At 42.5% G+C, this 27,023-nt stretch overlaps 1 protein-coding gene across 1 annotated transcript in view; it reads left to right on the top strand.

Moving 5' to 3' along the window:
* The window catches only part of sdk2b (sidekick cell adhesion molecule 2b), an 88,786-nt gene that overhangs the window by 2,800 nt on the left and 58,963 nt on the right, over window positions 1-27,023 (top strand). Inside the window, exons 2-4 of the mRNA XM_083932349.1 lie at window positions 12,414-12,520; window positions 14,976-15,123; window positions 24,806-24,939. Coding sequence (XP_083788475.1) covers window positions 12,414-12,520; window positions 14,976-15,123; window positions 24,806-24,939 — 389 coding nt within the window. The remainder of the gene's footprint in view (window positions 1-12,413; window positions 12,521-14,975; window positions 15,124-24,805; window positions 24,940-27,023) is intronic.

Here is a 27,023-nt window from a genome sequence, read left to right as displayed (position 1 = left end):
TCAGATCCAACCATTTTAGAACTCAGCTTTCATTTTGATCTCAACTGTGTCGTGCACGGTTGCGATGCTTTGAATGTGACACCTGGCAAAATACACACAACCTCCTCTGTGGTAGTTCACGCTACAGACACAAAGATACAAACTGTAGTTATGTGATTAACATGAGTGCAGCCATTCATCTCCTTGTGTATTTTGACAGCTTTCTGCATTTTAAATGAGTAGTGTTTGTGTGTGTGCGTGTGCGTGTGCGTGTGCGTGTGTGTGTCTGTGTGTGTGTGTGTGTGTGTGTATCCTCATTTCTCAAGTCGACCTTTCTTGGTGCCAGGAGAGTATTTGAGCAGAGCAGACCCCCCATATTAATGAGGTTATGGTAGAGGTCCCCACTGCTGAGTGCTGGTTTAAATATTGACACCATGCGACTTGACCTTGTGTCCTCTGGCAACCGATCAATACTGCAAGGTGTGTGTGTGTGTGTGTATGTGCGTGTGTGCGTGCATTACTATTCAACATGTAGGTGGGAGTGTGTGAGAGAGAGAGAGTGCTGGAAGAGGTGCCACAGTGTTAGTGATCTGCTGCAGGGAGAGAACAGGCTCTCCATTGACTTCTGTCACACAACATCACCTACACAGTATCCAAGTGCCAACCAACCAACCAACCAACCAACCATACACACATGTATTCACAGCATCGGGGCCAGCATCATGCTTTCTTTGCTCCCAAATAATCATTTTGAGAAGATTGATCTCCAAATTAAAATGCAGCTTAATTAAGATTGAAGATTACATCCAATACAATTAAGGATTTTTGAGCCCATCAGCCAGTGAATTATCCCAAAAACAATGCTTTAGTAGATCAATTGGTCTATAAATACTAGGGGAGGCGACAGATACAGGATTTTTGAGACTGTTACTGATTTTAGAGGGGAAAATGTGGTGGCCGATAGTCTAAAGATTTTGCAGTGGAATGCAATAAACCTTCCCTATGAGGATTGTGCACCAATATGAGATTTGTGTTGGAAAGAAATAACATTAATAAAGATTTGTTTGTCATTGTATCACATTATACATACAATGTATTGCATTATCAAACAATTCTTGAAATAAAATAAAAATAAAATAGATATATAGTGCTGTATGTTCCGTATCAGCCAACTGCTAAACATTTAAAGAAAGAATAAATAAAAATAAAATAAAAAGCTACTGTATATGACACCCATTTTAAGGTATGTTCTGTGAAAAAAAACATGTACGCGCAGCCGACTGGGGATATTGGTCTGGCTCAGAACTTCCTATCACATGACAGTAACCTCAGGGGGTGTTTACCTGGCATACCGCCGCTCTAATTAACCTAGAAAGCTCAATTAAGTTAGTTAATTATTAATCAACCCAAAAGAGTCGTTTTTTTTCGTCGATTGGTTCTTGGCTGGGTTGGTGCAGTCTGGCAGTCACGGAAGAAAATGAAATAGCATGAGGGAGAAGACCTGACAGCCCCAGCATCACAAGTCACCAATTGACTTTCTTTCATTCTGTTTCTCAGTTGTTGTTGTTGTTCCTGTTGTTGTCGTCGTCCATTTTTGAGGGCTGAAAAATGGACAGCTCTGCTTCACACAATCAAGCTGGAAAAAAAATTAAATTAATGTTTTGACAGCTAGCATAATAGGGTGTCACTCCAGTAATGGCTGGTCTCCGCAGAATGTGAAAATGTGTTTAGAAATAGGCCAATGGCACCATAGACTGTCTGAAAAGTGAAGCCAATGCAGATGTGCCTTAAACCTGTATTCTTTCTAATTTGGTGGTGACTCATGGTTACAAAAATAAGTCTGATTGTATAGAAATCACTGGGAAAATCAACCTTCTCCTCTGATTTATTACCCCAATAAAGTTTTTCCTAATGCGTCTATGGTCCCAGTCGCTAATTTCAATTATTCTCCAATTCAGCATGATGTGTCAGGAACAGTACAGGTATAACACAAAAGGTGGACCCAATGCAGACACAGACAAAAAGTAAAAGTACAAATCAAACGTTTGATAATATAAACAGATAAACGCAAAACACTACAAGGAATACAAATACAATAACTAACTAAACAAACATGGGAACAACAGGAACGGGAAGACGACGAAAGATCAAGGAGACGGACGGGAAACGGGAACACGGGAAACTACGGAGAAAACAGAAAACAAACACGATTAATCAACTTACTACGGGGAGTGTGAAAATCACAACGAGAAAGGGGATGCCAGTCCGGGGTAATAGTTTTACCAATACAGGGTCGACGACAGTCCGGCACTGCATGCCTGTCAGCTTCAGGTATTTAAGGTGGTGAGGTAATCAGCATAACAGGCTGCAGCTTGGGGGAACGCCTACCGGACCTAGACAGACAAGGGAAGACACATGCAGGTAAACACAGACAGAGGGCGACAAACTCACTCAGAAGGGAAGAGAGGAAGGTACTGACAGAACCAGATCTTGACATGATGTACATTTAGTATATTATGGTCCCATTCAGAGTAAAATAGATGATAAAGCATGGGATGCTTTAGGGTGTGGCTACCTACAGTCGATGAGTGACTCATATGTATTGTTTATGAAAACATGTTTTAGTCAAGCAACGGACAGGTACTATAAATACATTTTTACATTAAGTTGCACTTGTATTTCCTATAAAAATCCCCACTACATGGTCCCGCATCTCACACACTCATGGTTTCTCTTTCATCTTCTCTTTTTGTTGACCCTGTCCGCCTCAGTTTTTTTCTTACAGATATAATTTCATGGTGGCTTTGAACAAATTAACACAAGTTCAATACAATAGTATTCCACGTCTGGGGAAAGAGATGACGAGCTCAGTTTGCTAACTAGCTGGAGATGAAGTAAAAGCAGGGGGGCGCGGTGTTTCGATGATTGAGTTTCAGACCTTTTAGTACCTCTTTAGACCTGGAAGTCTGAACCGCGGTTTATGTTTTTGTTACATTGATCCAGTTACTTTTAGTTTCACATTGCAATTATGTGAGTGTACTCAAGAACCATACCCACCAAACCTACGTCCTATCATCTTTTTTTTCCAGTCTTGCTCACTCCAAGTGCTAGAGTGACTGATTTTGTTTACTTGCGTTGATTTTTTCTTTTTGCACTTCGGAATGTTAAGCAAGTCGAGCGTTTACTATACAAACTGAGACCTACACTGTACACTAACTACCACTTGCTGTTATTTTCTTTGCTCCAACCTCTAACACCAGTCAATTCAAGTTTCAATTCAATTTTATTTATAGTGCCAAATCGTAACAAAAGTTATCTCAGGACACTTTACATTTAGGCATAGACCCAACAATTCCCCCTTAGAGTACGTTGGCAATGAAAACAGGCAGAAACGTCGGACAGACAGCACAAACAACTCCGGGGACGAGAGTCAAACATCACTCTTCCGCTCCAGCTGGACCATACACTCGCTACGCACACACTAAGCACAGAGCTATTCCTTATAGGACCTTCCCTACTCTTATAAGTTAATGGCAGCCTGCCAGAACGTCCTGCAATTGGTCCCAAAGTCCAGAAAAATGATTTCACACTAAAAGCAAACCAGACCATGGTTCATAATTTTGCATGCCATAAACAGCAGTGTATCATAAACAAACCCCCAAAGAGCAGAGCTTCAGAATAAAACCCCAATTTGAGACTGTTCAAATAACTTCCTTTGATATTCTCTTTTTGCATTCTCCATCTATAACTTAAACACAACAAAATCAAAAGAGTTTACTTGTTAACAAGTCACACTGTGTGCGTGTGTAGATCCGGAGAAGGGTTAAGGAGTGCGTGTAGAAAATGAAATGGGACGAGGCGCAAACAAAGCATCAAATAAGGCCTTGAGATTCAAATTCACCCTTTGACTCGCTTTTTATTTTCCATCTCGCATCCTCCCTGTTATTTTCTTGAGTTTGGCAGCATTCAGCACATCTCACAAATCAATGCAATGCTCCTCCTGCTGCTGCTTTTGCTCAGCTCCACACTCCGTCAAGTTAAATTCAAATAAAAAAAAGTGTTGTTTGTTTGTGGCTTTATCGTCTTAATCTATATGCATTTCCTCCCCATCTGCTCAAATTTCCGTTCTTCAATGACCAGCTTGGAGGCTTTGAAGCCTTATATATATTTTTTCTTGGCCTCTTATGGTAGGTAAAAACAATAAATGAATATAAATGTAAATGTAAAAAAATAACAAGACAAGCAGAGCCACTTCACTGGATGATATGACAGCACCCTTGAAGAAATGTACCATAGCTGTCGAGGAAATGTATAGGCAGACTTTATCATATAACTGTGTTAGTTCAGATGAGATCAGTGATATCCTTGTTAAGGAGAAAAAGTAGCAGTACCAGAAAACTTGGCTGCCCTTGGGCTCTGTGCTTGAACCATCATCATGTCAGTGACTGGCAGAGCTTGGACAGAGCAAGCCAGGCAGCATCATTCCCTGAATGACCTTAATGGATTCTCCTCTGTGACTAAAAACATCCATTTTCTATCTCCCTGGCATTACCCTCCACAGCCCTCAGATACAATAGATTTTTTTTTTTGCTCCTATTTTCTGTGGTGGAGTGAGTAAGTCTGAAAGTGCAAGTGTGTGTGTGTATATGTGTGTGTGTGAGAGAGAGAGAGAGAGAGAGAGAGAGACAGAGAGAGAGGGAGAGAGACAGAGAGACAGAGAGAGGGAGTGAGAGAGGGCAGATCCAAATTGTTTGTGTATGAGTGTGTGCGTGTGTCTTAATGAGTTTCAGTGCCATCACACGGTTGGCAGGTATGGCTGCTAATATGTGATCCACAGCCAGCGTTATGAAACATTTCTGTATAGCCTGAACACATGGACATCTAACTACATTAACAGCTAGACTAAAACATTCAACCGTTATTTTTCTCTGATTGCCCCGAATACTCGAGGACGTACCATTCAGAAGCATGTATTATGTTTCCTTTTTACTTTTTTGCATAATCGCACTTATGACTGTGTTGATACAGTATGTTATGATTTTGCATAATGCTGCCTTTACAGTTTGATATGGCGTGGTAGAAACATACTGGTGAGGTTCCCAAACGTTTAGGGCTGACCTACATTCACAGCAGGCTGGCCGGGCTGCTGGTGTCTGCAGGCTTCTCTCTGATCTTTTGTATCATACAGTGATTGCGATACACCGCACGTGTCACAGAAGGGATGGAGCTATGAAAAACCAAAAGTCATCACATGCATCGGAAATTGGGGATGGATAATTTAGAATTCATAGCCTGGCCCAGTTTTGAAATGTGTTTTGATCATCTGGACGGCCGATACACATCTTCAGTCACACCTGTGTCTATCATGCATCTTCAGCTGACCACTTGTGTTCGGATTTTGTTACGTCACTTTGGTTGAATTAGCGTTTACACAACAAAAGATATGCGGTCAAAAGCGTCGCAAACTGCAATAATTGTGAACAGGGTGTAAGTAATTCTCACCCAAATCATTTGATTTCAATAAGCATGAACTAGTCCCCCACTGGTAAACCAAAGCGGCCGCTTAAGGTTAACAAGTTCATATCCCAGAGCTCCTTTGGAAACCCAACAGTGTCGCCGTCAGTAGATCAGCAGCTCTCACCTGCGTGATGAGGCGTGATGCCTTCACATGCTCCGCACTGATCGGAGGTCCAAAGAGAGAAGCAGAACAACATAAAAAGTGTTACTAACTGTGCGTCCCATTGGATTTTAGTGCAGAAAAGTCTCCACAGACGCTCAGATCGTATTTTTCAGAAAAGCAACAATTACTATTGCTTTCATTAGTGGGTCATGTCCTCAATCACCATTGTTTTAACTCACTCTTTGATAGATAGGATCTTAAAAGACAAATAACTAGAATAAAATCTTGTTGACCACATTGCTTCATATTGTGGTACAGAGCTTGCACAGTCAAATCTGCTCTGCACACTCTGAAAGGCTCAGTAACTGGCACACAATAAAGGAACATGGGGATGATTGATTCGTTTCACAGAGGTGATCGCAGTTGGCTTTGGGTCAAAAAATAAAAATATGCATGTCGGCCATCCATTCGACCAAAGCGCACCTGAGCAAACACATTCCCTTTCTGCTGAGTGCCGTCTCCTTTAATCCTTCAACATCACAGCTCCAGTTGCAGCATATTCAGAGACGTGTCTCAGCCTACTTTTCGTAGCCTTCATTTAAATTAGGTAATTTCTGATCAAACAACGACAATCAAACAAGTCTAAGAATAAGATTTGATGACAACATTTTGTATATGAGACATAATGGTCCGTACTAAAACACTGATGTTCGATACCCAGCACCAAACCAGTTTTGGCCATCGGAGATGCCTCACTGCTTTAAGGATTGTGTATAACGCTGTTGGTGCACCTCGGGGAAATGAGATTTTAAAGGGATCAAAGCTGGCAAATTCAGCAAGGAACAAAATGATGAAGCAGACAAATATATAAAAAAGAGGTGAAAAAATACAGTTGACAAAAATGAGTCTCCGTCAGACAGTTGTCCATCTGTTTTATCCTGAGATAGGATAGACATATTGAGGCTGTCCCTCTGGGCCTGTAGACGAAATTACCCACTATTGATTTCCTGTAGCTTAAGCCAGAAGTCCCTATTACCTGTCATGTGTTGTATGTGATGGGATTATGTTCTAGAACAAGATCAGAATGAAGACTCTCATCCTGCAGAATTTCAAAGATGATCTCAATACATAATTCAATACACTTTCAAAAGACATATCTTCAGAAATATATAGTGCGGTATTGATTTGCAGCCACTTGTTCTCAGGGACATCACCTATCGCTCGGTGAAGAACTGTAAATGTGTGTTCCATTGTCACATTATCACGTGGCAGCATTTTACTTCACGTGTTGCTTTCTGCGAGGGATCATGTTAAGTCTTGACATGCACAGCAGAAGCTTATAATCAATCCATCAAGATCCTTCGAATAAATATGTAATTAAGCTGCTAAAAGTAATAATTTGCCTCTGCTACGGCTTTTGTTTATAGGGCACTGGATGTACAAGCTGTTAAAGCCTTATAAGTGTGCCACAATGTCATAAGCGAGCTCATTAAGAAAAGTAAAGGGAAATCAAAGTGTTGTGAAGGGGTGATGACCTCATCATAAACCTCAAACAATGCGATGAGAGTAAAAAAAAAACAACCACATCATCACAAGTGAGCCGTGACGCACTAGGCTGCTGTGTGTCTGCTTTTAGTGTGAGTTGTAAAATAATTGTTGCATGATAATGTGGTGTATTGCAAAAAGGCACCCTTTTACATCAGGTTTTTCAAATGATGTGCATGTTTAGCAGAGAAATTACACACACCCTAATGACAAGAAACTGAACTGGAAATGATCGCAAGTGCATTGAAGCTAGAGACAAAAGACCTGTGTCACTGCCGTCTCATCCCAGATTTATGATGCTTTATGGTGTTTCATGATTTACAGCAGTCAGGGCATAATAACGATGTGTTTGCATGTATTAGAGTTTATAATCTCACTCTATAGCAAATTAAGTTGAATGTTATTGGAGCTAACCTTGGTCACGTGGGATTTTTAGTGCACTGCAGCTATCTTCAATTAAGGACTATAGTTTTGCCAATCAATCCTATCATCCTTCCATCTTTTCCACACGCTACTTTCCTCCTTCTCCCACCCACTTCATATCCAGTCCTCCCTTTCTCTCTCTCTCTCTTGTCCCTCTTTCCGTCTCCCTGCCACTCCTCCATCTAATCATTTCTCCTGAGTGGGGCTAATTAAAGGGGATCTGACGGAGTGCGCTGACCACAGGAACATCAATCAATCTCTGTCCAACACAGCAAGGCCCTGCTGACTCCCCCAACCTGCTGCCAACACGCACAGCTCCGCAAAGGTTAATTGTATTCATTATATAAGGGACAGAGAAAAAAAAAGAGGGAGAGAGAATACTGTCTAAAGTCACCCTGAAGGTACTGGCTCTGTGGTGAATTCTCCATAGGCCTCAGCGGGGTTAAACTTGGAGCACCAACACCACCTGTTAGCTATCTCTTAATGTCTGCTGCTTCTCCACCAAAACTGATGTGATTAACATTTTTTTTGCTTTTTTTGACACTCTCGTTCTCTTGCACACTATTCCATCATCTAGTCAACCCATCTTCCTTCCATCTATGCATAACACATATACGTAGCTGTATTAATTTAGTTGATGGAACATATGAAAGGAGTCACACATCATTAATAGAGCCTCCTGATTAGTTGATTAAGTCTCAACAGACTTTGGGCAAAACCTCATTTAGTCCTGTGGGTCCAACTGACGCTGCTGTTAATGAGATTTGATACCACTTAATTTTTTGTTATAGATTGAACGGCCTTTGAATGCACCCAACCGTTTGTTATTCCAGCACTACTTCCATTTGGCAGCAGATACTTTTTAATGTTTAAAGGCAGCTTTCTAGGCATGGTAAGCTTTAAAATAGCACAGGACAGACTGTTGCTTTGTTCTAATGTTAATACTGTTGCATGAGATGAAGCCAGTTTCGTTTCGCTGAAAACATGTGAATGTCGGAAGATAGCAGTTCGGGAAAGGGGATTGTCTTGTTTTGTGTTTCCCTAAACAATAAGTTGTGAGTGACATATCAGTTAACCATTGACACAGAAGTGGCTTTTTTCACAACATGTGTAAGAAATATGCAGATTTAAGAGTTGTTATTTCTGGTTAACAACTGACAACCAATTCTCATTTACAATGAGGACCTGGCTAAAGAGGCAGCAACAGGAGGGAGGCCAATACAAGAGATTATAACATAGATGTATGCACTATGTTCCAGATAAGCCGATTCAAAAGCAGTTGAAGTGATCAGCAACCATTGCTTGTAATGAGTTATTAAAGGAGGGTAACGGAATAAAGGTGTGGAGTTTTAGCGTCTTTCGCAACCTGTTCCAACAAGTGGTGGCCAAAGGAGGTGCAGACTTTAGGAACGACCATACTAATGAATTTGCTAGAACGTAAATTGCTTTGACTGTTGGATGTATTGAGTAGTGAAGGGAAATATGGAGGGGTTTTTCCGATGATAGTTTTATAAATTAACTGATACCAGTGAAGTTGCCTGGTATGGAGTAATGGCAGCTGACTAAAATACAGGTCACCCACCTGTGACAAAGCAGCTCATTCTCATTCACTGGACCTCAAATGCCCGCCCTCCTGACAGCCCACGGCACCTTTGATATTTCGGCACAGACGCACAAGGGTGCCTTTTGCGTGCACACCGCACCAGGCTTTCTTTAAACCCGTCCGCGGTGATATTAGACACTCAGATCAAGTGCTCCAGGTTAAAGAGCGCCAAACTCAGTGTGAGATCGAGGGTTAGGGTGGTCGATGGGTCAAACAAACACGTTTGCGTGTGCCATGCATCACTGTAGTTACATTGCAAACGCATTTATAATAACCCCACACACTTTTCCTAAGCAACTGGTTTTGTTGCCTGAACTTAACCACGTAGATTTGTTCAAATTCACAACGTTTACCACGTGTTCCTTGTATTTAAAACAACAACTGTAGTGGAGCGTCTTGTTTTTTGACACCCAGCGCTACCCAGGGCATTGGCAAGTGACACGAAAGGGTTCGAACAAAGCAGCAGTATGTGAGAGATTGGGATGGGAATGGCAATATGGTATTAGATGATGTCCAGTTTATGGTTTTCCCTGTGTACATAGGCCTGATCTGTCTATTGTGTCTCCATCTGGGAGAATTAGACATCAGTGAGAACAGTGCCAGACCTATTTGAATCTGTGTTTCAGAGGTCTGTATAGACTTCTAGGTACGCACTGATATCTCCTTTTCATTTAAGTGGCATTGGAAACCAACAGGTGGCTGCTGTGAACGGGTCAGTGATCTTGCATGCTGAAATGTGGCCAGAAATACACAACACAACACGTATCGACTGGTGACAAATGAAGGAAAAATCCAAACTGAGCGGATAAACAAAAAAAAAATGCTTCCATACAAAGCTCAGGGTGGGGTGAGGACACTGAATGGTTTATTGAGTATGAGTGGTGGTGCTCGCCACCACTGTCATCAAAACACTAAATGAGAGTATCTTTCGGAGGAATAGTGTTCCACAGAATCCCAGCCAAAGCACATTGAAATAGCTGCTCTGGCGGCTCTTAATTGGATGTTGTTTTTCATTTTAATTTGTCAACTGGCTCTATGTGTATGTTTGATATTACGTAACTTTACTTTTATAAAAAAACAAACCCTGAAGATCTATAGATGGCTGGTGCTGCTTTAAAGCAGGGTTTCTGTCAGCCTGATCAAAATCACAAGGACTTCAAAAACACGTTCTCTGTGGAAAGGTCTGTTTAAATATTTAGATTTTGCACTGCACATTTCAGTGAACTTGGAATTGTTTGCTTATTTTCTATTATCACTTCATTTTGTTTCTGTTTGAGCTGTTTGTTCAGGCAACATCATACTCAAATTGTAGAGCTTATTATGGAGTACCAGTACTTATCACGGCTCCTATCATGGGAGTCCTTAACGTTCGCTTTCATATTGTGCAAGAATCCAAACTTTCCTACAAACAGCTTGTTGAAAGCACTTCTGAACTCCTAAATTGATCTCTTTTACTTCCATGCCATTCACTTAAGCTCTGTCCAAACATTGTTTCATGCAACAACAAAAAACTCTTTTAAAAAAAGGTTAAATCACCAAAAAAAATGTCAAAACAAATTGCATGTGGTAACTATGGAAAACCGACCCATCCAATCGCTGAAGGTTACACTCGGACATCCCGCCTGGCACTTCGCTAAGCACTCATGAGGTCATAGCTCGCAGGGATGTGACAGCAAAGATGGCAGGCAGAAGTGTTTCAACTCCCACAAAAAGTATTTATTTTGACAAGAATGTGTTGTGCTAGAATGACTCAAATGAAACTTGCACATCCCGCTGTAGGCTAATTCAAAAACGTCTACATGTTGTGCTGCTATCTAGTGTGCCATTAGAGACTTTAATAGTCTCCTGCTCCGTGTATATCCCGCTGCACCGCCATGTATTAGTTATTGGAAGGCTGTTAAAAAGATGATGCCTGGCTTTCTGAGCAGTCTGGATGCTCGAGCTCTGAAATAAATGAGTTGGACGACTCAAAATAGATCCATTCTGTATCCCGGCGCTGTTCAGGTTATCTTTCACAGATGTACCCTGGTGTTTCACAGATATGGAAAAGACACATGCACACAGGCAAACAAACATTGATCACTGATGAGTATCTACAGGAGTCTCTTTCTGAAGCCAATAGTTTGGTTGTTAGTTCACAACTGACACACACACACGCAGAACCGTTAGGGCTGTTTTAAATGGCCACTTAAAATAATCGTAGCCTCCTCCTAGCTTAAATGCATCCCACTCCCTGAACTCTCTCCAAGAGCTCTGAGTCTTATGCATGTCTTCGTAGTCTCAATGCAATTAATTGTGCATACGCTTTTGGAATGTCCCTCGTTTGGAAGTCACGTTGTGTAAGGAATGAAACATTGTCCCTTTTGGAAATCTTTTGGGATCATTTGAATTGCAATTAAGTGTCCTTTTCACAAGTGTATTGTTTGGTTGTAACCTGTTGTGTACTAATAAGTCGTATTTATTCTATGATATGAAATGTTACAATATATCTATAGCAAATGTTAGTTATAGTTTCCGTGTGTGTAGTGTTTTTGGGTTGTCAGGATAAATGAGAGGACTTTTTAGAGTCATCACTTACCACTTGTTCTTTTGGCATGAGCTGCATCACCAGATGTGGCTCAAGATCCAACATACATCAAGTCGGTGATTAGTCTCCACAGCACAGCAGCCTTATAAAGTATATGTTACGCTGCCTCCACCTGGTAGGGAGGCAGTACTGCCACCACAGCTGGACACTGAAGTCAAGGTCAGAGAGAGGGTGTCAACTGCTGGACACACACACAGCTTCAGCCTTTGTCCTAGGGGGATTTTGTGCATATGTATGCATGTGTGTGTTTGCATAGATGATGTTTTAATGTGTTTGTTGTCTGTGCCTGTTCATGTGTGTTTGTATGTGTGTGTGTGTGGTGCGTGTGTGTGCGTCTTGGGGGAGAGCTGTGCTGTGGTAGCTGGGTTAGCCTCTCAAGCATCATTATCATTGAAATAAACAATAGCTAAGCTCCGATGTCCTCTGTGCCCTTGTTCCTCTGTTAGATAGTCTTACGTTTGTGTGTGTGTGCTTAGACGGTAATGTCTGTTTGTGCCTTTTCAGTGCATCCATGCTCACAAATTTGCAAATATCCATGCCTGTGCGCTCACATAATTGCGCGTATGATTTCTACTCTCGCCTTAATTACTTCACCACTTTATTGCAATTCAAGGGAATCCTCATCCGTGTCCTTTGGGTGTATGTGTTTATTATAGGTACCTAATCCCTTCGTTGGATCGCTCCCATGCTGGCTTCTACCGCTGCATCGTGAGGAATCGTGTGGGAGCCCTTCTGCAGAGGCGCACAGAAGTACAGGTGGCCTGTAAGTATCCACACGGGATCTAGGTGAAACACAGATGAATGGACCTAATGGATAAATAAAAGGATGGATGATTGATGGATACAGAGAGAGTGTGTGTGTGTGTGTGTGTGTGTGTGTGTGTGTGTGTGTGTGTGTGTGTGTGTGTGTGTGTGTGTGTGTGTGTGTGTGTGTGTGTGTGTGTGTGTGTGTGTGTGTGCGTGCGTGCGTGCGTGCGTGCGTGTGTGTGTGTGTGTGTGTGTGTGTGTGTGTGTGTGTGCGCGCGTGTTGACTGAGTACACAGTATGCCCACACTCTGTTTGGTTGCCTTTGTATCAAGGACTGACGAGCGAGGGACAGATGCTGGCAGGGTGAAAGATCTACCTGCATTTCATTCGGGGTGTTATCAACCCGGACAGCTGTTCCACTCAGCATTCTCTTTAGATTGATATTATTGGGGTTTTTTTTTTTGTTTTTTGCTTCATTTCAATATGACCGCTGCTTATTTCCTTCTCTCTCTTTTGTCAACAACATCTGTCGTTTCTTGGCGAAAATAGGGCTCAGATGCGCCGCGTTTCTGTAAATTTCCTGAGCCACTTTCAGGCTGCCGAGCTCCCTCGCCGTGTTAACGAGCTATTACAAACACACCGCAGAGGCGTCTGGAGTGTTGTCACGATGAATGTACCCCCACCCCCCCATAAGTACAATCGCCCTACGCCCATTATCCTGCCTTCCCAGGGTACATCAGGTTCATTGGCTTCCCCTTGTTTCAGCAACATTTGAGTGGATGTGACACATCGCTGTACCTGACTGAATAATGTAGCCAACCAGGCGTGCGAGAGAAAGAGGTGGGAGAGAAAGAGACGGGAGGGAGACGGAGAGGGCCAAACAGTCCCACTGGTCCACTTCTTTAGTATTGGGCAAACATGCTGTAGCTGCAGTCAACTGATTCCCTCTGCAGCTCCTCTTTCCTCCAGCAGTCAGGCTCTTTGTTGCATCCATCACTGTTTCTTTTTGTTGCTGCTTCCCTTCCTCTCTTTGGACGTTGTCTGTTGTCTGGCCACCACTGCTTTCTATTTATTTCTTGGCTTCCACCCCACCATTATTATTGCCATTTCCATAATTCTCTTCTCTCCCTCATCGGTTGCTCATGAAGGGATACAGAGGGTGAGCCAGAGTAAAAACGGAGAATTAAGGACACCTGCAGAAGAAATGTATGAGACGGACGGACGAGAGGGAGGGAGAAAAAAGGATAGAACGTGAAAGATGGGGAGATCTTTTTTGCAAGCTATTCCATTGAGGTGGCACAATTGGGATTGCGGAGACACACCTCGGAGAAAGGGAAAACATGCAGAGGCATTAGGGAAGGGGAGGAGGACATCAGATCGCCGAAACTGCAGATCAAAGTCAGGGGATTTGCACACTTCCCAGATTTTCATTTAAGCTAAGCACCACAGCTCCACCGCAAAGCCAGATTACCTTTTTTGTTATTCCCTTTGAAAGGGAGAGAGAGAAAGAGACAGAAATAAGATTGCCATCGATGCACAACCACTCTAACACCCCCAGTTCAAAGCCCCGTACCTTGATCCCTACATTTTTTAAGGATATTAGTATTTCTAAACTGTGTTAGAACTTAATTGTGCGTTTGATGTTTATTAAAATGATTTCAGCAGTTTTTCTCTGTTGTTCCCCTCGTATTGAAGAGACACATATACAATCCTTTCCTCGCCTCTCATGGAGCTAATAGAACAAAGGTATTCAGCTGTCTCAAAACCAAAGTGTGCACTTTCTCTTTCAGACAACGAGGGAGGGAGAAAAGACAAAGTCTGTTTATTACTGCTGTCCTGTAAAGGTTTACAGTCCGCATCAGCCAATATGATTGCGTCAGAGAATTGCACAGCAGAGATCGAAACTGAAGTTTGGGCCGATTGGCGGGAAATCCATCAAAAAATGTCTAACCCGCCCATAGATCTCACTTACAAATAGGCAGAGTGTGGGGCAGCAATATTAGTGCAGTATTTTTTGTCAGCTTTTAAAGATATAATGAGGCAGGGGAGGAATAAAAGCGCTGTAACAAATGAAATGTATTAGGAGATAATAGAATAGCGGCGGCGCTGGTCATCTACCATGTTGAGTAATGCACGCATTTAGAGCGTGATCAAGATTGATTGTCCTTGATGAATCCACACAGGAGGATACGGAATATGAATATGAGTCAATTTAGCGCCCCCTCTGTGTCCCTCTGTGAGTCATTACATCTTGGTTCCTTCTAGCCTTTCTTGATGTACTCTGAAACCATGGCAACAACACTTCGCTTGTCCATCAAGGTGGCTGAGTTCTTCACAGCGGCGAGCAGAGTGCAAAAGCTCTGTCGGCATCAAAAGTTAGATTCTAGGAAGAAAAGGAATTTGAGAATGTACGTACACTTTTCCTTTCTCATTCTCTCCTCTGAGTGTGTACTGTTTGTGTTTTCCAATAGTTATGGGCAGTTTTGAGGAGGGTGAACGCACCCAGTCGGTCTCTCAGGGAGAGGGCGCCGTCATCCCGGCACCGCGCATTCGCAGCTTCCCCCAGCCACAAGTCACCTGGTTCAGAGATGGGCGTAAGATTCCACCCAGCAGTCGCATGTAAGTCATTTTCTTTTCTTTTACTTGTTTCCTTTGAGTCTTAGTTTGTGCTTTAGTCTGTATTTGTCTTTGATCCTGTGAGTACTTCCTTGTACCTTGTTTGTTCCTGGGGGGCTTTGTTAGTTTGGGAGCGTCTGTTCCTACCTGTCTTTTGTCATTCATCTTCCTACGTGTTATGCTACAGCAGAGTTTGATTTTTTTCTCCTGCAAAACGAAGACCAACACCAAAGCACTCTTTTTTGCACTGTGTGAAATGTGAAATCTCCACTTTGTTCAAACCCATTTTTATTTCAGCTTATCTGTGTCTCTGTCTCTCTTCATTTCGGTCTCAAAATGGGAGGCCATGCGTTTCCGGAGGTCACCTATCAGTGTTTACCAGCCGGCAGCTGTTTTGTTCGTGCAGCACCATCAGTACCCGAAGGGGCCCGCGAGCACAGGAGCTGCTGACAGCCTTAAAATGGGATGGTTGTTTTGCTTTCCCATTCGATTCAGTGAAAATGGAAGGGTGTAAATGGAGAGGTGGATTGGGAGTGTTCCTCTCTGATTTGCTCTTTGGCAAAGCAGTGGCCAATTTTGTTACTATAGTTATATGTGTATCGATCCTGTATGCTCAGAAACATTTAAAAACAAACACACATTTCATTGATCTATCCAGGTTTATATTTTATTAATAGAATAGTCCAGTAATATATTGTTGCACTCCTTTATCATTGTCGTACTCATGATGTACATTCGAGGATCCAAATCGGTGCAGCAGAACCAGAGATCTTTTTTTTATTCCACACTTTCCTCTTCCTTATCAAAACCTGGCACCTGCTACACTACTTCTGACTGCGACTCGACCGCTGATGATCCGTTTGAAGATTCGGGTGTGTTATGCTGGTAGCGAGTAATGTAGCCCTGAGGATGAGGAGCAGGGCTACGGAGGTCCAAGCTCACACACTCCTGTCTTTGTGTGGGTGTGTAATTGCCTGTGTGTGTGTGTGTGTGTGTGTGTGTGTGTGTGCGTGCGTACGTGCATGCGTGTGTGTGTGTGTATGTGTGTATGTGTGTGCGTGCGTGCGTGCATGCGTGTGTGTGTGTGTGTGCGTGTGCGTGTGCGTGCGTGTGTGTGAGAAAAGGGCACATATCCCCATCCCATCACATCTGCATTTCTTCGCAATGGGAGGTGACCTTGCCCTTGGTTAGAGTGAATCTTTCTTATCAGCTCCTCGTCATCAGTAATCATACCCTGACCTAGAATCACAATGAGACAAGTGCCCAGACTGAGAAGCTGAAGGCTGCGGACGGCCGTCGGCAGGCCGGTCGCTTCAATTTTGTTCCGTCTTGTGGAAATCTGGATTACTTTTGAGAAGCTGTTCGGAAAAAAAGGTCAAACAACAGTGACGTGTGGTATTAAGTTGGTATTTGAAGAGATTATTGTCCGGAAAGTTCGACGAACGATCACAGTTTGTTGACAGTTTTTGCTGAGAAGGGTTCATCAAAGAATCATCCAACTCTTTATTAGTTTGACATTTCTTTCTTTCAGCCCCTTCGCCTCTCCCTCTCCTTGTCTAATTTATTTATTCTGTTGACGTCTCTCTCTCTCTCTCTCCTCCCTCGCTTCCTTTATCTCCATTATCTGCCACCCACTGTGTGTACTTTGCTTCTCTTCATCCTCACTACCTACCCTCTAGCTCTGAGTATGCTAATTTCAAGTGGAGTACCAAGGTCACCGTGTGCAAATGAGCACCGTTGATAACGGGGGAGCCCTTTTTTTTATTGAAAATCATTTAATTGAATTTGATTCGTGCCACTAGCATTGAGTCTGTAGAGGCATCAAAGTCTCGCTAGTGGGGGAGACGAAGGGAACACCGAAGAGAGAGTTCTGCGCCAAACAGTGGTTGTTACCTTGATGAAGGCTCTTTCCAAGGACTAGGGCTCTCCAGAGTCAGTCCCAGCTGTGGGCTCTCTCTAAACATTGTCACACGGGCTTTTATGTATCATTCTTATCGTCATTATGAGACTGGTAGTTCCATCTGCAAGATCTATGTGTGCCGAGTTAAGATGTAGTATAGCAGTGAAGGGAGGATTAGAAAAATGACGGATTATAACCATGGTGACTATTTTCTCTTTCTTTTACAATATCTCTTTTAATTTATCACTCTGTGTGCTGTCTTTTCTGTTTCGCCCTCATTGTTCCCTGCTCATGCCATCCCTCCTCAGGTGTCATAACTTTAATTTGAAGTTCTCTCCAGGGGTTCTTCTAGCCTCTTTTCTCTGTGCTCTGCTTGATCACACCTCAGCAATGTAGGAGAGAGGAAAAAACAGCCAGACCCAGAGTAACTGTGCTAATCCCCTCCAACCAATTGCTAATAAAAAGTACGCTTCCTCTGCATGCTGCTGTACTTGAACGGCATTATTTGTAGCGTTGTGTTTACATTAACGTTGCGATCAGTTTGGCCTAAACTGTGGAAATGCTGTCAGTTGCGTCTTCAAATAGTGTCACACAGCAGGGGATGTTCTTGTCTTGCAAGCTTGGAAATCCCTTCAAGATGACATTTGCTGATTGCACTCTTTTGGGAGGTGAACTGTGCCTCAGCCTAAGCAAACACATCTCAGGTCATCTGATCACAAGTAGATGCAACAAAATTAGGGATGGGATATTATAGATACTAATACAGTTACCGATTCTGCATATCGGTCCGATTCTTTATCCAGTCCCGTATTGACTCCTCATCGGTTTTCTGTGTGGGGAGGAAAGTTGGCCAACCCAGGTTTCATCATTCAGACTTTGAGCACAGTATGAATGACATTATACAGCATTCATTTTCATTTGACGCTAGTGTTATTACAACATGTGCAACAGCATTGATAAAAAATTGATAAGCTTCGGGGCATCAGTATTGATTTCTGGACTGGAAACGGCCCTCAATTCCTAACCATTTCCCAATTCCAAGGTATTATTGGAGCTGCAAACTGAAAATGAAATTATGGGAGTAGGGTTTTATTACATATATTCAAATCAAGTATCATATCCACTTATCAAATGGATATACATACCTGGGGAGTTTGTTTAAGGGACAGGACTTTAAGCAGTGACGGTTAAAGGGACGGCTACACAGTTTCAGAAAAATTTCAACAGGTTGCCTTTGTCGTCGGTAGAGCAGACCAGTCGTTCTCCAGTAGTAGACAGTTGGGCCACAAACTCTGCAGATCCAACTGCAGCAACATGCTACCGATAGTCGGTTTAGCATGTAAAAAATCCTGCTGCACCCCACCTCTGCACGTTGTCCTCCGTTCCCCATGGATTTTAACTGTTAGATTACATTTGGTTCTGACATTCCTGTCCACCTAAAGATGAATTATAACAACTTTGCTGATCCCTTAACCATTCATATAACATCATCAGCTCCAAATATATATTTGTTCAACACATTTGTGACCAAATACCTGCATAATGAATGACGTCAGCCCCACATGTACTTTGTCAGTGAATGTAAGTATGCTAACATAGCACACTAAATTAAGATGGTAAAGATCATCATCATGCATTGTCCTAGCGCTCAGGGTCATAGATGCCTGTAAACGTAGTTTGGTGTGAGCACAGTGCACACCCCAGGCCCTGCATGTGTAAAGAAAACCCACAGAAACTTAGTGAATACTGCGTTTTGGCTTCCCTGCTGCCATTTCCCCCCCTGGCAAGGCAGCATCTCACTGTGGCACTGTGACTGCTCTCGCTTTGCCATGTGGCCTCTGCAGCTGTTGTTCTTGGCGTCAGCAGAGACTCCTGTGTTGTCTCTTGCAGTACACCCATGAACTTACAGATTCACTTTTTGTGGTGTCTCTTTGTGAGGGGCTTCTTGTTCACTCTCCAGGCCCAAGAAATTGTGTGATTGACTCAAAAGAAATGTGCAGCTAGCTAGGCATTGGCTGTACAATGGATCGGTTCAACCGGGGTCCTTGCATCTTTTGTTGTGTTGTGATGTAGAGCAGGTCGCGAGGAGAAAAATTACTTTTTTTAAGTAGCAGCCATTGTTCTTCCTTTATTGAATGGTAATGTATTTGGCAGGGTCTTTTCCATTCAGCTGCAGTGATTTGTTGTGTTATTTTGGAGGCTTAATGTGGTGTATAATCAGAGACTCCTTCAGTAAACACATTTGCCAGGAATTTCAAGAATGCTGGCTAGAATGTGCGTCTGCCCCTGGATATAGCGGACCCCGTCTTCTCACTATTTCACCACCGACAACAACTTACTGCCCATTCTACCTGGTTTTCATTCCGAGAAACTTTCCATTGACATTTAGGCATGGATTTATCTGCATAACATTGAAAACAGTCTTGTAGGGGTGTCCATTAAGACAGAACACAAAGGAGCCTGACCTGGAGTCTGTGGGAGGACATCTCCGACACACACACACACACAAACACACTGCAATTCCCTTGAGTAATCTGCTGTAGCTACTGATCAATTAATGGCCCCTGCCTGTGATGTTCGGGTCCTGTCAGTCTGCTATGGATTCCCCATTAGTCACGAGGGCCAGTGAATAGCCAGGCCCTTTCTCTGCATTTCCCTGCCCAGCATTAGTCATGAACCCAACAATCTGTAGGTCACAATGGAAGGGATGTCAAGGAGAAGCAGTTTTAACAACAACAACAACAACAGCGAGCACCATCATGCACAAGGATGTAGGAATGGATGAATGCAGCTAGCAATTATTTTTTCTTTTTCTTTTCTTTCTTTCTTGATTAATTCTTCCCAGCCAGACTCAAGGACACGTCTTCAGTCTTTTTCGACCAGCAGTTTAAACCCAAAGATATTCAATATACAATGACAGATAAAGCATTTTTTTCTGAATCGTTAATCACTTGATTATATTATATTAATTGTTGGTAAATGTTTTGTCAGTCAACTAAAAAATGTATAGTTTCAACACTACATGCACCATGAACCTCTATAGTATTTTTCTTCCCATTTAATCTAAATCAGGACACATTTCTGACAGATTTTACGTAGGCAAAGGTATATTTTCCACTGATTGAACTATTGCGTTGAATGAAAAAATTACTCGGGGGATATGACACATCCATTCTTTTCTTTATCGTTTTCTGAACTCTACCAACCGTGAGCAACAGGGAAGCAGAAAGCTAACAGTGTGCCACAAATCTCAAGTTCATACCCCTGGTGAGGAAACAAGTGGCTGTTTTCCGTGAGCAACACTCTCTTTAACTCTTCTCATCTCTCTGTCTCTCTCCTCCAACTCTCCATCCCTGGGTCTATTGAGCAGTAGGACAGGCAGTCTGCTGCCTGCTCTCAGTCTTCCGTCTTTCTCTAGCTTTCTTTTGCCTTCATCTTTTTTACTGGCTGTAGTTTGACTCATACTTTAGCCAGCGATGTGAGCTACTTGATCCAGTCAACCCCTCTCACTCTCTCCTGGGCAATCAGCCGACCTGGGGGCCATTTGCCTGCATGTAATGGAGGGCTGAGGCTGTGGAGCGAGGTTAGGCCGCTCACGGCCCGGCGGAGAGGGACAACCACGACAGATGTCAAAACACTTCTGTGTGTGTGTGTGCGTGTGTGCATGTGCGTGTGCGTGTGTGTGCATGTGCGTGTGTGTGTGTGTGTGTGTGTGTGTGTGTGTGTGTGTGTGTGCGTGTGTGTGTGTTAGAACAGGCACAGATCTTTCCCACTGCGTCAGTACTGGATCAACACGATAACATATGCATACAGACTTACAGTCAGTGGTTGAACTACATACAAAGATATGCTTTAAAGCTAACTGTTCAGAATGTAGAGTCCAGGGACGATGCATTCTTTAATATAGAGCGCGGCCCTGGATCACTGTTTATTTTCATTTTCTTGTAATGTCATCTATAAGTATTATTGCATATTAGAGAAGTGGTGCAGCTAGTAGCAAATAAAACATTTAAACTGTCTTCTCTCGTTTTCACTCAAACATAAATCCTCCTCATCGTTATTGATTAAAGTCCTACAGTTTCATTTTCAGGCTGGCAGTCATTGAAAAGCTACCCTTGATGCTAAACATAAATAAATTGATCCACAAAAAAAGTAATTGCATGTGAGCCCAGTACTGCTTCTTGCTTCAAGCAAAACTGGGATTGCACATAAAGCCGCTCAGTTGGCCAAGATGTTTCTGAGCAGCTGTCCAGCCTGCCAGGCTCTCTTGTGGACCGCAGCTCTTTCTGAAGAATAATAATGGAAAGGGAGATTGGGTTTGGAATAAAAAGAGAAACCATTCAAAGATACAGAAATAAACATAAAAGTCAGACAGAGATAGAGGCACATGTTTGCACATATCTGATTAGTCCAAATTTCTCAGCGCCACGGCTTGATAAGTCCCTTCACCGTGCCTGATACATGGCAAGCCATCGTTTCAAGCTACCCTCCGACAGCTCAAACGACTGGGGAGTTTAATAAGGATGACCAAAATTTATTTAGAGAGATAATGAGATAGAAAACCAAAAAAAGCATAATGCAAAAACAAGAAATTACTTCAAGAAGCTGGTCAAAAAACGTCCGTTACCTCTATTAAACAAAGTCTTATCTCTCTCTTCCTGCTCCCTTGATAAACACGTAAAGCCATTCATGATAATTGGCTTACTTTTAATTTCTTTCTGCATCATGCGCTCTTTGATCCCTGAGGACTGGCGCACACGGGGAGCGGTTAGACGTGTACGCTGCGAGTAACAAAATCTTGTGTGTCCCCCACTGCACCAGCCCTGATTACAGGCTGAGGGGAGTGAATGCTCAGCGGGGAAGCACATGAAAATCAACTAGCCGGGGGAAAAAAAATGCCTCTTGCTCCCGCTATTATTGATGAAATCAGGACTTGCAATGTATGATTGTAAAAATATTAGCTTGAACTTACTTTGTCTGATGCCTGGATGTGGTTACGAAGTAGGAGGAACTCTTTGGAGGAAAAAGAAAATTAGAAAAACAAAAAGGAAAAGCTTGGAAGATCACTTCATGTAAAGCTGGACATTATCACAGAGAGAGCACTGTCTCGCCTAGGCCACATAAAACTCTGCTTCTTAGAACTTTACAGCACTGCGCTGTATATTCATCTTCAAGAGTTTCTAAAGGGACATGTAAAAAAAGTAAGCCCTTGGATTGTGTCCCTGTTTTAGGAAGGTCCTGGGATTCATTCAGCGCTGTGGACACATCCTTTCTGCCCACATCCCTGAAGGGATCCATAATTCATGGCTGTACGTCCAGGATGTCACCGCTCCGGCAAGCTAGCATTAAATATTTACCTCAGATCATAAGCTGCAGCCATTGAGGCCTGCCAGTCCCTTTAGGAAGACTGCTTTCGGTTTCAGCATACACGGGGAATCCCAAGTGAGCCCAGTGACTTGGGCTAGCTTTGAGAAATCAGTCCAGAGATGGATCTCATGAGTTATACTGTAAATGCTAACAGCAGGTAGCTATGTGCAGCATACAGTGTATCACTCCCTGTGCTGCGTCCAATTCTTTTCCAATGTTTGTCTTTAGCCGCAATGAGAGTTTAAGAAGGTCTATTTTCATGCGTGCACACCTGTATATTTTATAATTTCTGAGCTATTTGAAACTGTTCCTTCTCATCAGCTCTCTCGCTCATGTAATAAGGCACAGCAGGTACTCAGATCCCCCACTGATGAGATGAAGGTCAGGATGGAGGAACGAGTGGATGCAGAAGTGGAGCGGGCTAGATTGCATGAGGAGGGAAAGAGCAGGTCATCAGCTATAAAAAAAAAAAAAAAAGGAACATGGCTGAAATGTACACAGCGGGAGATATAGATTTTACACTAGTGTGCAGCACGCGGGGGAGAATTACAGTACTTCTATAGAAAACGTCTTGTAGGGGATCAAAGACTTTTGTTTTGATATTGAATGATAGGATAGCTGCTATTACCGATTTTGTCCCGCCAATAACTCTGGGAACTTTAAAGAAAACGTCAAAGACAAAATCAAACTGAAATGTCACAGAGTGCAGAAGGTGGGCAGGAGCCACAACCATTTGAATGATATCGATCGGTTTCTCCGACAGTCGCACTTTTCTGACAGTCCAAGCTTCCTGATTGGTCCGTGACTCATTTGTGAGATATTTGTACTTTAGTGCCCGCGTCTCCAGGATGCATTTTTTGCTGCTGTACGGATGAGTTTATTCCCAAATGGGGTTTAGTATTCGTGTGTCTGTCAGGGTAGCTAACCAGATATGGTTTCCCCCACATGACCACATCAGCATCTGGTGGGATGGATGGAGGAAAGGAGAGAGGGGGGAGTAGGACAGAACATTAGATGGAGGGATAAGGCCAGAGGAAAAGATGTATGTGGAGGAAGGCAACCGGTTGGAACAGGCTATCTACTGCCAGATTGTTGAACAGGCACAGATAATAAGAAAATATTGATTGTAAACATAGTCAGGGGGCTGTAACATCAGCAGCAAAGAGGAGGGATAAAGATTTCTCCCCTCACCGTTTGCTACATTGACAGTGGAAAGTCCAAGAGAGGACTTGATAGAGGCCACAAGACACTGTGTATTAGACCCTATAGAACATCTGCTGAAAAATGGATTAGCGCTTATTTATTCAGGCATCTTTTCAGGGGCCGACAAGGAAGACGCTATTGTTTCCTGCCAAAAGTGGTTTGCTGCCAAAACGCAAGCCACAGGAAGCCGAGGGGTACAAATAACCAATTAAAAGCCCTGGGTTATTACAAAAGGGATATCATATTTCAAAGCAGACCATAAGGAGAAGTATGAACAAGGGAGGTTGTCAATATTTCCGCCTTGCTCAGTCAGCATCAGCAGTGTTTACACATTGTAAATCGATATGCCTAATGCAGCTTGAACAGTGTAATTAAAATGTTAAAATGTTTAATGCCCTTTTCAGCCATAGGATCAAGTGTGGACACACGATCCCATTCCAAACGCATTAAGCTCTAATAAGGCCGTCCAACGTTACCTTTGAAGGCTAAACGTGTATTTTTAGAGCTTTCTCTGAACTTTTGAAAGAAATAAATGTCACGTGTCACTTATATCACTTTATGTCACTTTATATCATCACTGCTACACTTTAACAGTGTTATCACTTATCGCTCCTTATCACTTATTTAGTTTGTACTTTGTACTTTTATTTCAATATTTTGTTAAACCGCACGCAGCGTATTGTTGTATATTGTATTTACCTACGTTTAACCACAATGTCTGTTGCACTCTGTCACACTTAGTTATTGTTTGATTTATTTTATGTTTTATGCTTTATTTTGATTTGATTTATGTTTTTATGCTTATTGTCACTCTGACCCTTTCCCATCTGTGTATTGAAACTGTTGCACAATCATTTCCCTCGGGATAAATGAAGCTTCTTGAATCTGGAAATTTTGAAAGAGCTTTGAGAGTATATTGTAGAACAGTCATATTTTCTTTCTTTCTTCTGAGTCACTATTTTAACATCTGTGTTTGTATATTACTCTACATACTATTATTACTATTATTGTGAGTGTGGATTCTGATGATGGCAGGATTCTAATGATGATGATGATTATCATTATTTATTTAAGCTAGTTCTATGGGATCTTTTTTAAATGTATTTGCCAGTCACGCTGGGTTCCTTACACTTAGCTTGACTTCTCCTCCCCGTTATCTTCTATATGTCTTAAAATACTTTTTTGTTAATACTCGTCTTGTTGTTCCCTCCTCAGTGCCATCACGCTGGACAACACACTGGTTATACTGTCAACCGTGGCACCAGATGCCGGGCGCTACTACGTCCAAGCGGTAAACGATAAGAACGGGGAGAACAAGACCAGCCAGCCCATCACCCTGTCAGTAGAGAGTGAGTAATCACATACTGTATACACACATACATTAATCGACCGGTTATGCCAGGACAGGTGACAATAGTTGATGCACTGCCATCTTGCAACATCAATCATGGAGAGCTAAGCTAAGAATATTCAGCTCCTACTCAAGTGCTGTACTGTATAACACTGCATCATATGTTATAAGCTCACCATATGTTTTGAATGTAAAATCTTAAAGGTCCCATATCGTATTAAGTGAGATCTCCATGTCTCTTTTTTATTATTAAGCAGGTGGAGGTGTAATATAAATACTGTGAAAGTATCAAAACACTAAATCCACGGAGATACAAACAGCCTGTACTGAGCAAATGTGTCTCTAAATGTGCCTTCGGGGCTTCTGTACAGTTGTGATGTCATATATATACCATATATATATATGTAGAAAATGATGCTACAGTGCCATTAAAGTCTTTCCCCGGCTGCATGAGTGCAGAGAGGGCAGATGCACAAGGCCCAGAAACGCTGACCAATCAGAGCAGACTGGGCTTTTCATAAGGGGGTCTTAAACAGACAGGCGCTAAAACTGAGCGTTTCCTACAGGTGTATTCAGATCGTATGAAAAAAATAATGTGTTTTTAAACATTTAAGCATTGAAACATGTTCTCGTAGAAACCCAAAGTGCAAGTTTGATCCTGGAAATGAGCATTATATGTCCCCTTAAATGTATAAAGTACCTGTAAATGGAAAAAAATGGAAAATACATGAGTGATTAAGTAAATGTACTTAGTTACATTCCACCACGGGAATTCCACCATGGTGACTTGGCTGTGAACCGGAGGGTCGCAGGTTCGAGTCCCTGTGTGGACCATGAATGAATGAGTGTGCTACTCGGGGACGCTGGTCACTGGCAGCCCCCTCGCTCTAACATCTCTCCATTAATTGCATGTATATAGGTCCTGTTTGTGCATGTGTGGGTATTTCGGGCCTGTGTGTGTAACATGTATAATAAAAAATCAAATTTCCCCGTTGCGGGACTAATAAAGGAATTCTTCTTCACTTCAAATTATAAAAACATGCTGTATGTGCTGAAAATTGCATTTTCACCTAAGTGGGATTTTGAATGCTGGAGTTTTACTTGTACTGAAGTAAAGGACCCGACGTACCTGCAGCCACATTCACACATTGTTGCAGGTATACACACACTGGAAAAAAGTATGGGGACAAGGACGCAGACACACTGTTCTACTGCCAAGTGGCTCTTAATATTCATCAGCATCTTTTGCTGCCACAACAAAAAAAATTACACAAGATACACAAATCAAACCAATTCAGTTGGCTTCAGCTCAGCAGAGTGAATTATAGGAGGAAACCTAACAGACAGCATCTTATGACATGGTAGAGTGGACTTTAGTATGGAAGTGAATAAGGAGGGTGAGGAAACAGTATTACAGTTTACAACACAAGGGAGCAGAAATAGTCTGTGGGACACATGGAGAACAGTGACAAAGTTGATTATATTAGTGCTAGAAAGCACACACACACACACACACACACACACACACACACACACACACACACAGACACACACACACTCTCTGATTCGGGTTAGATTGAAAGCCTAGCGGCAGGTCTCTCTACTTGTTACATACGCACACACAAACACCCAACCACCCAACCACCCACACCTTTATATATAGGCTGCTGGAAAGAGCCAAGAGAGGTGTTTGTGCGTTTGAGTGAATGCTTGCATTTTACCGTGTGCACATGTATCTGTCAGTATCTGCTGCAGCAGCTTCTCCTACAGCGACAATGCCCTATGTGCTTCCCCGCCTATGTGCTTCCCCGGCTCTGACAGGACTTGGCATGAGCGAAGGTCACAGAGGACTTTAAGGTTACTAGAGCAGCTCATGATACGGTTTTCATACTCTGGCCGAATTTCAAAAACGTGATTATAACTTCAGCGAGATGAAGGTGGAACCGGTCCTTTTAGAATGCAAGTAATTTTATGAACTATGGTTTGTCTGATTTAAATATGCAGCAGTTTTCTGTTGAAGAACCTTGCAGTTGTTTAATGAACCCTACTTTTGCTCTTGTCACATTTTAACTCACCATGGGC

Source organism: Echiichthys vipera (genome assembly GCF_963691815.1).
Source record: "Echiichthys vipera genome assembly, chromosome: 18".
Classification (NCBI taxonomy): Eukaryota; Metazoa; Chordata; class Actinopteri; order Perciformes; family Trachinidae; genus Echiichthys; species Echiichthys vipera.
This window is presented reverse-complemented; position numbering and strand designations above follow the sequence as displayed.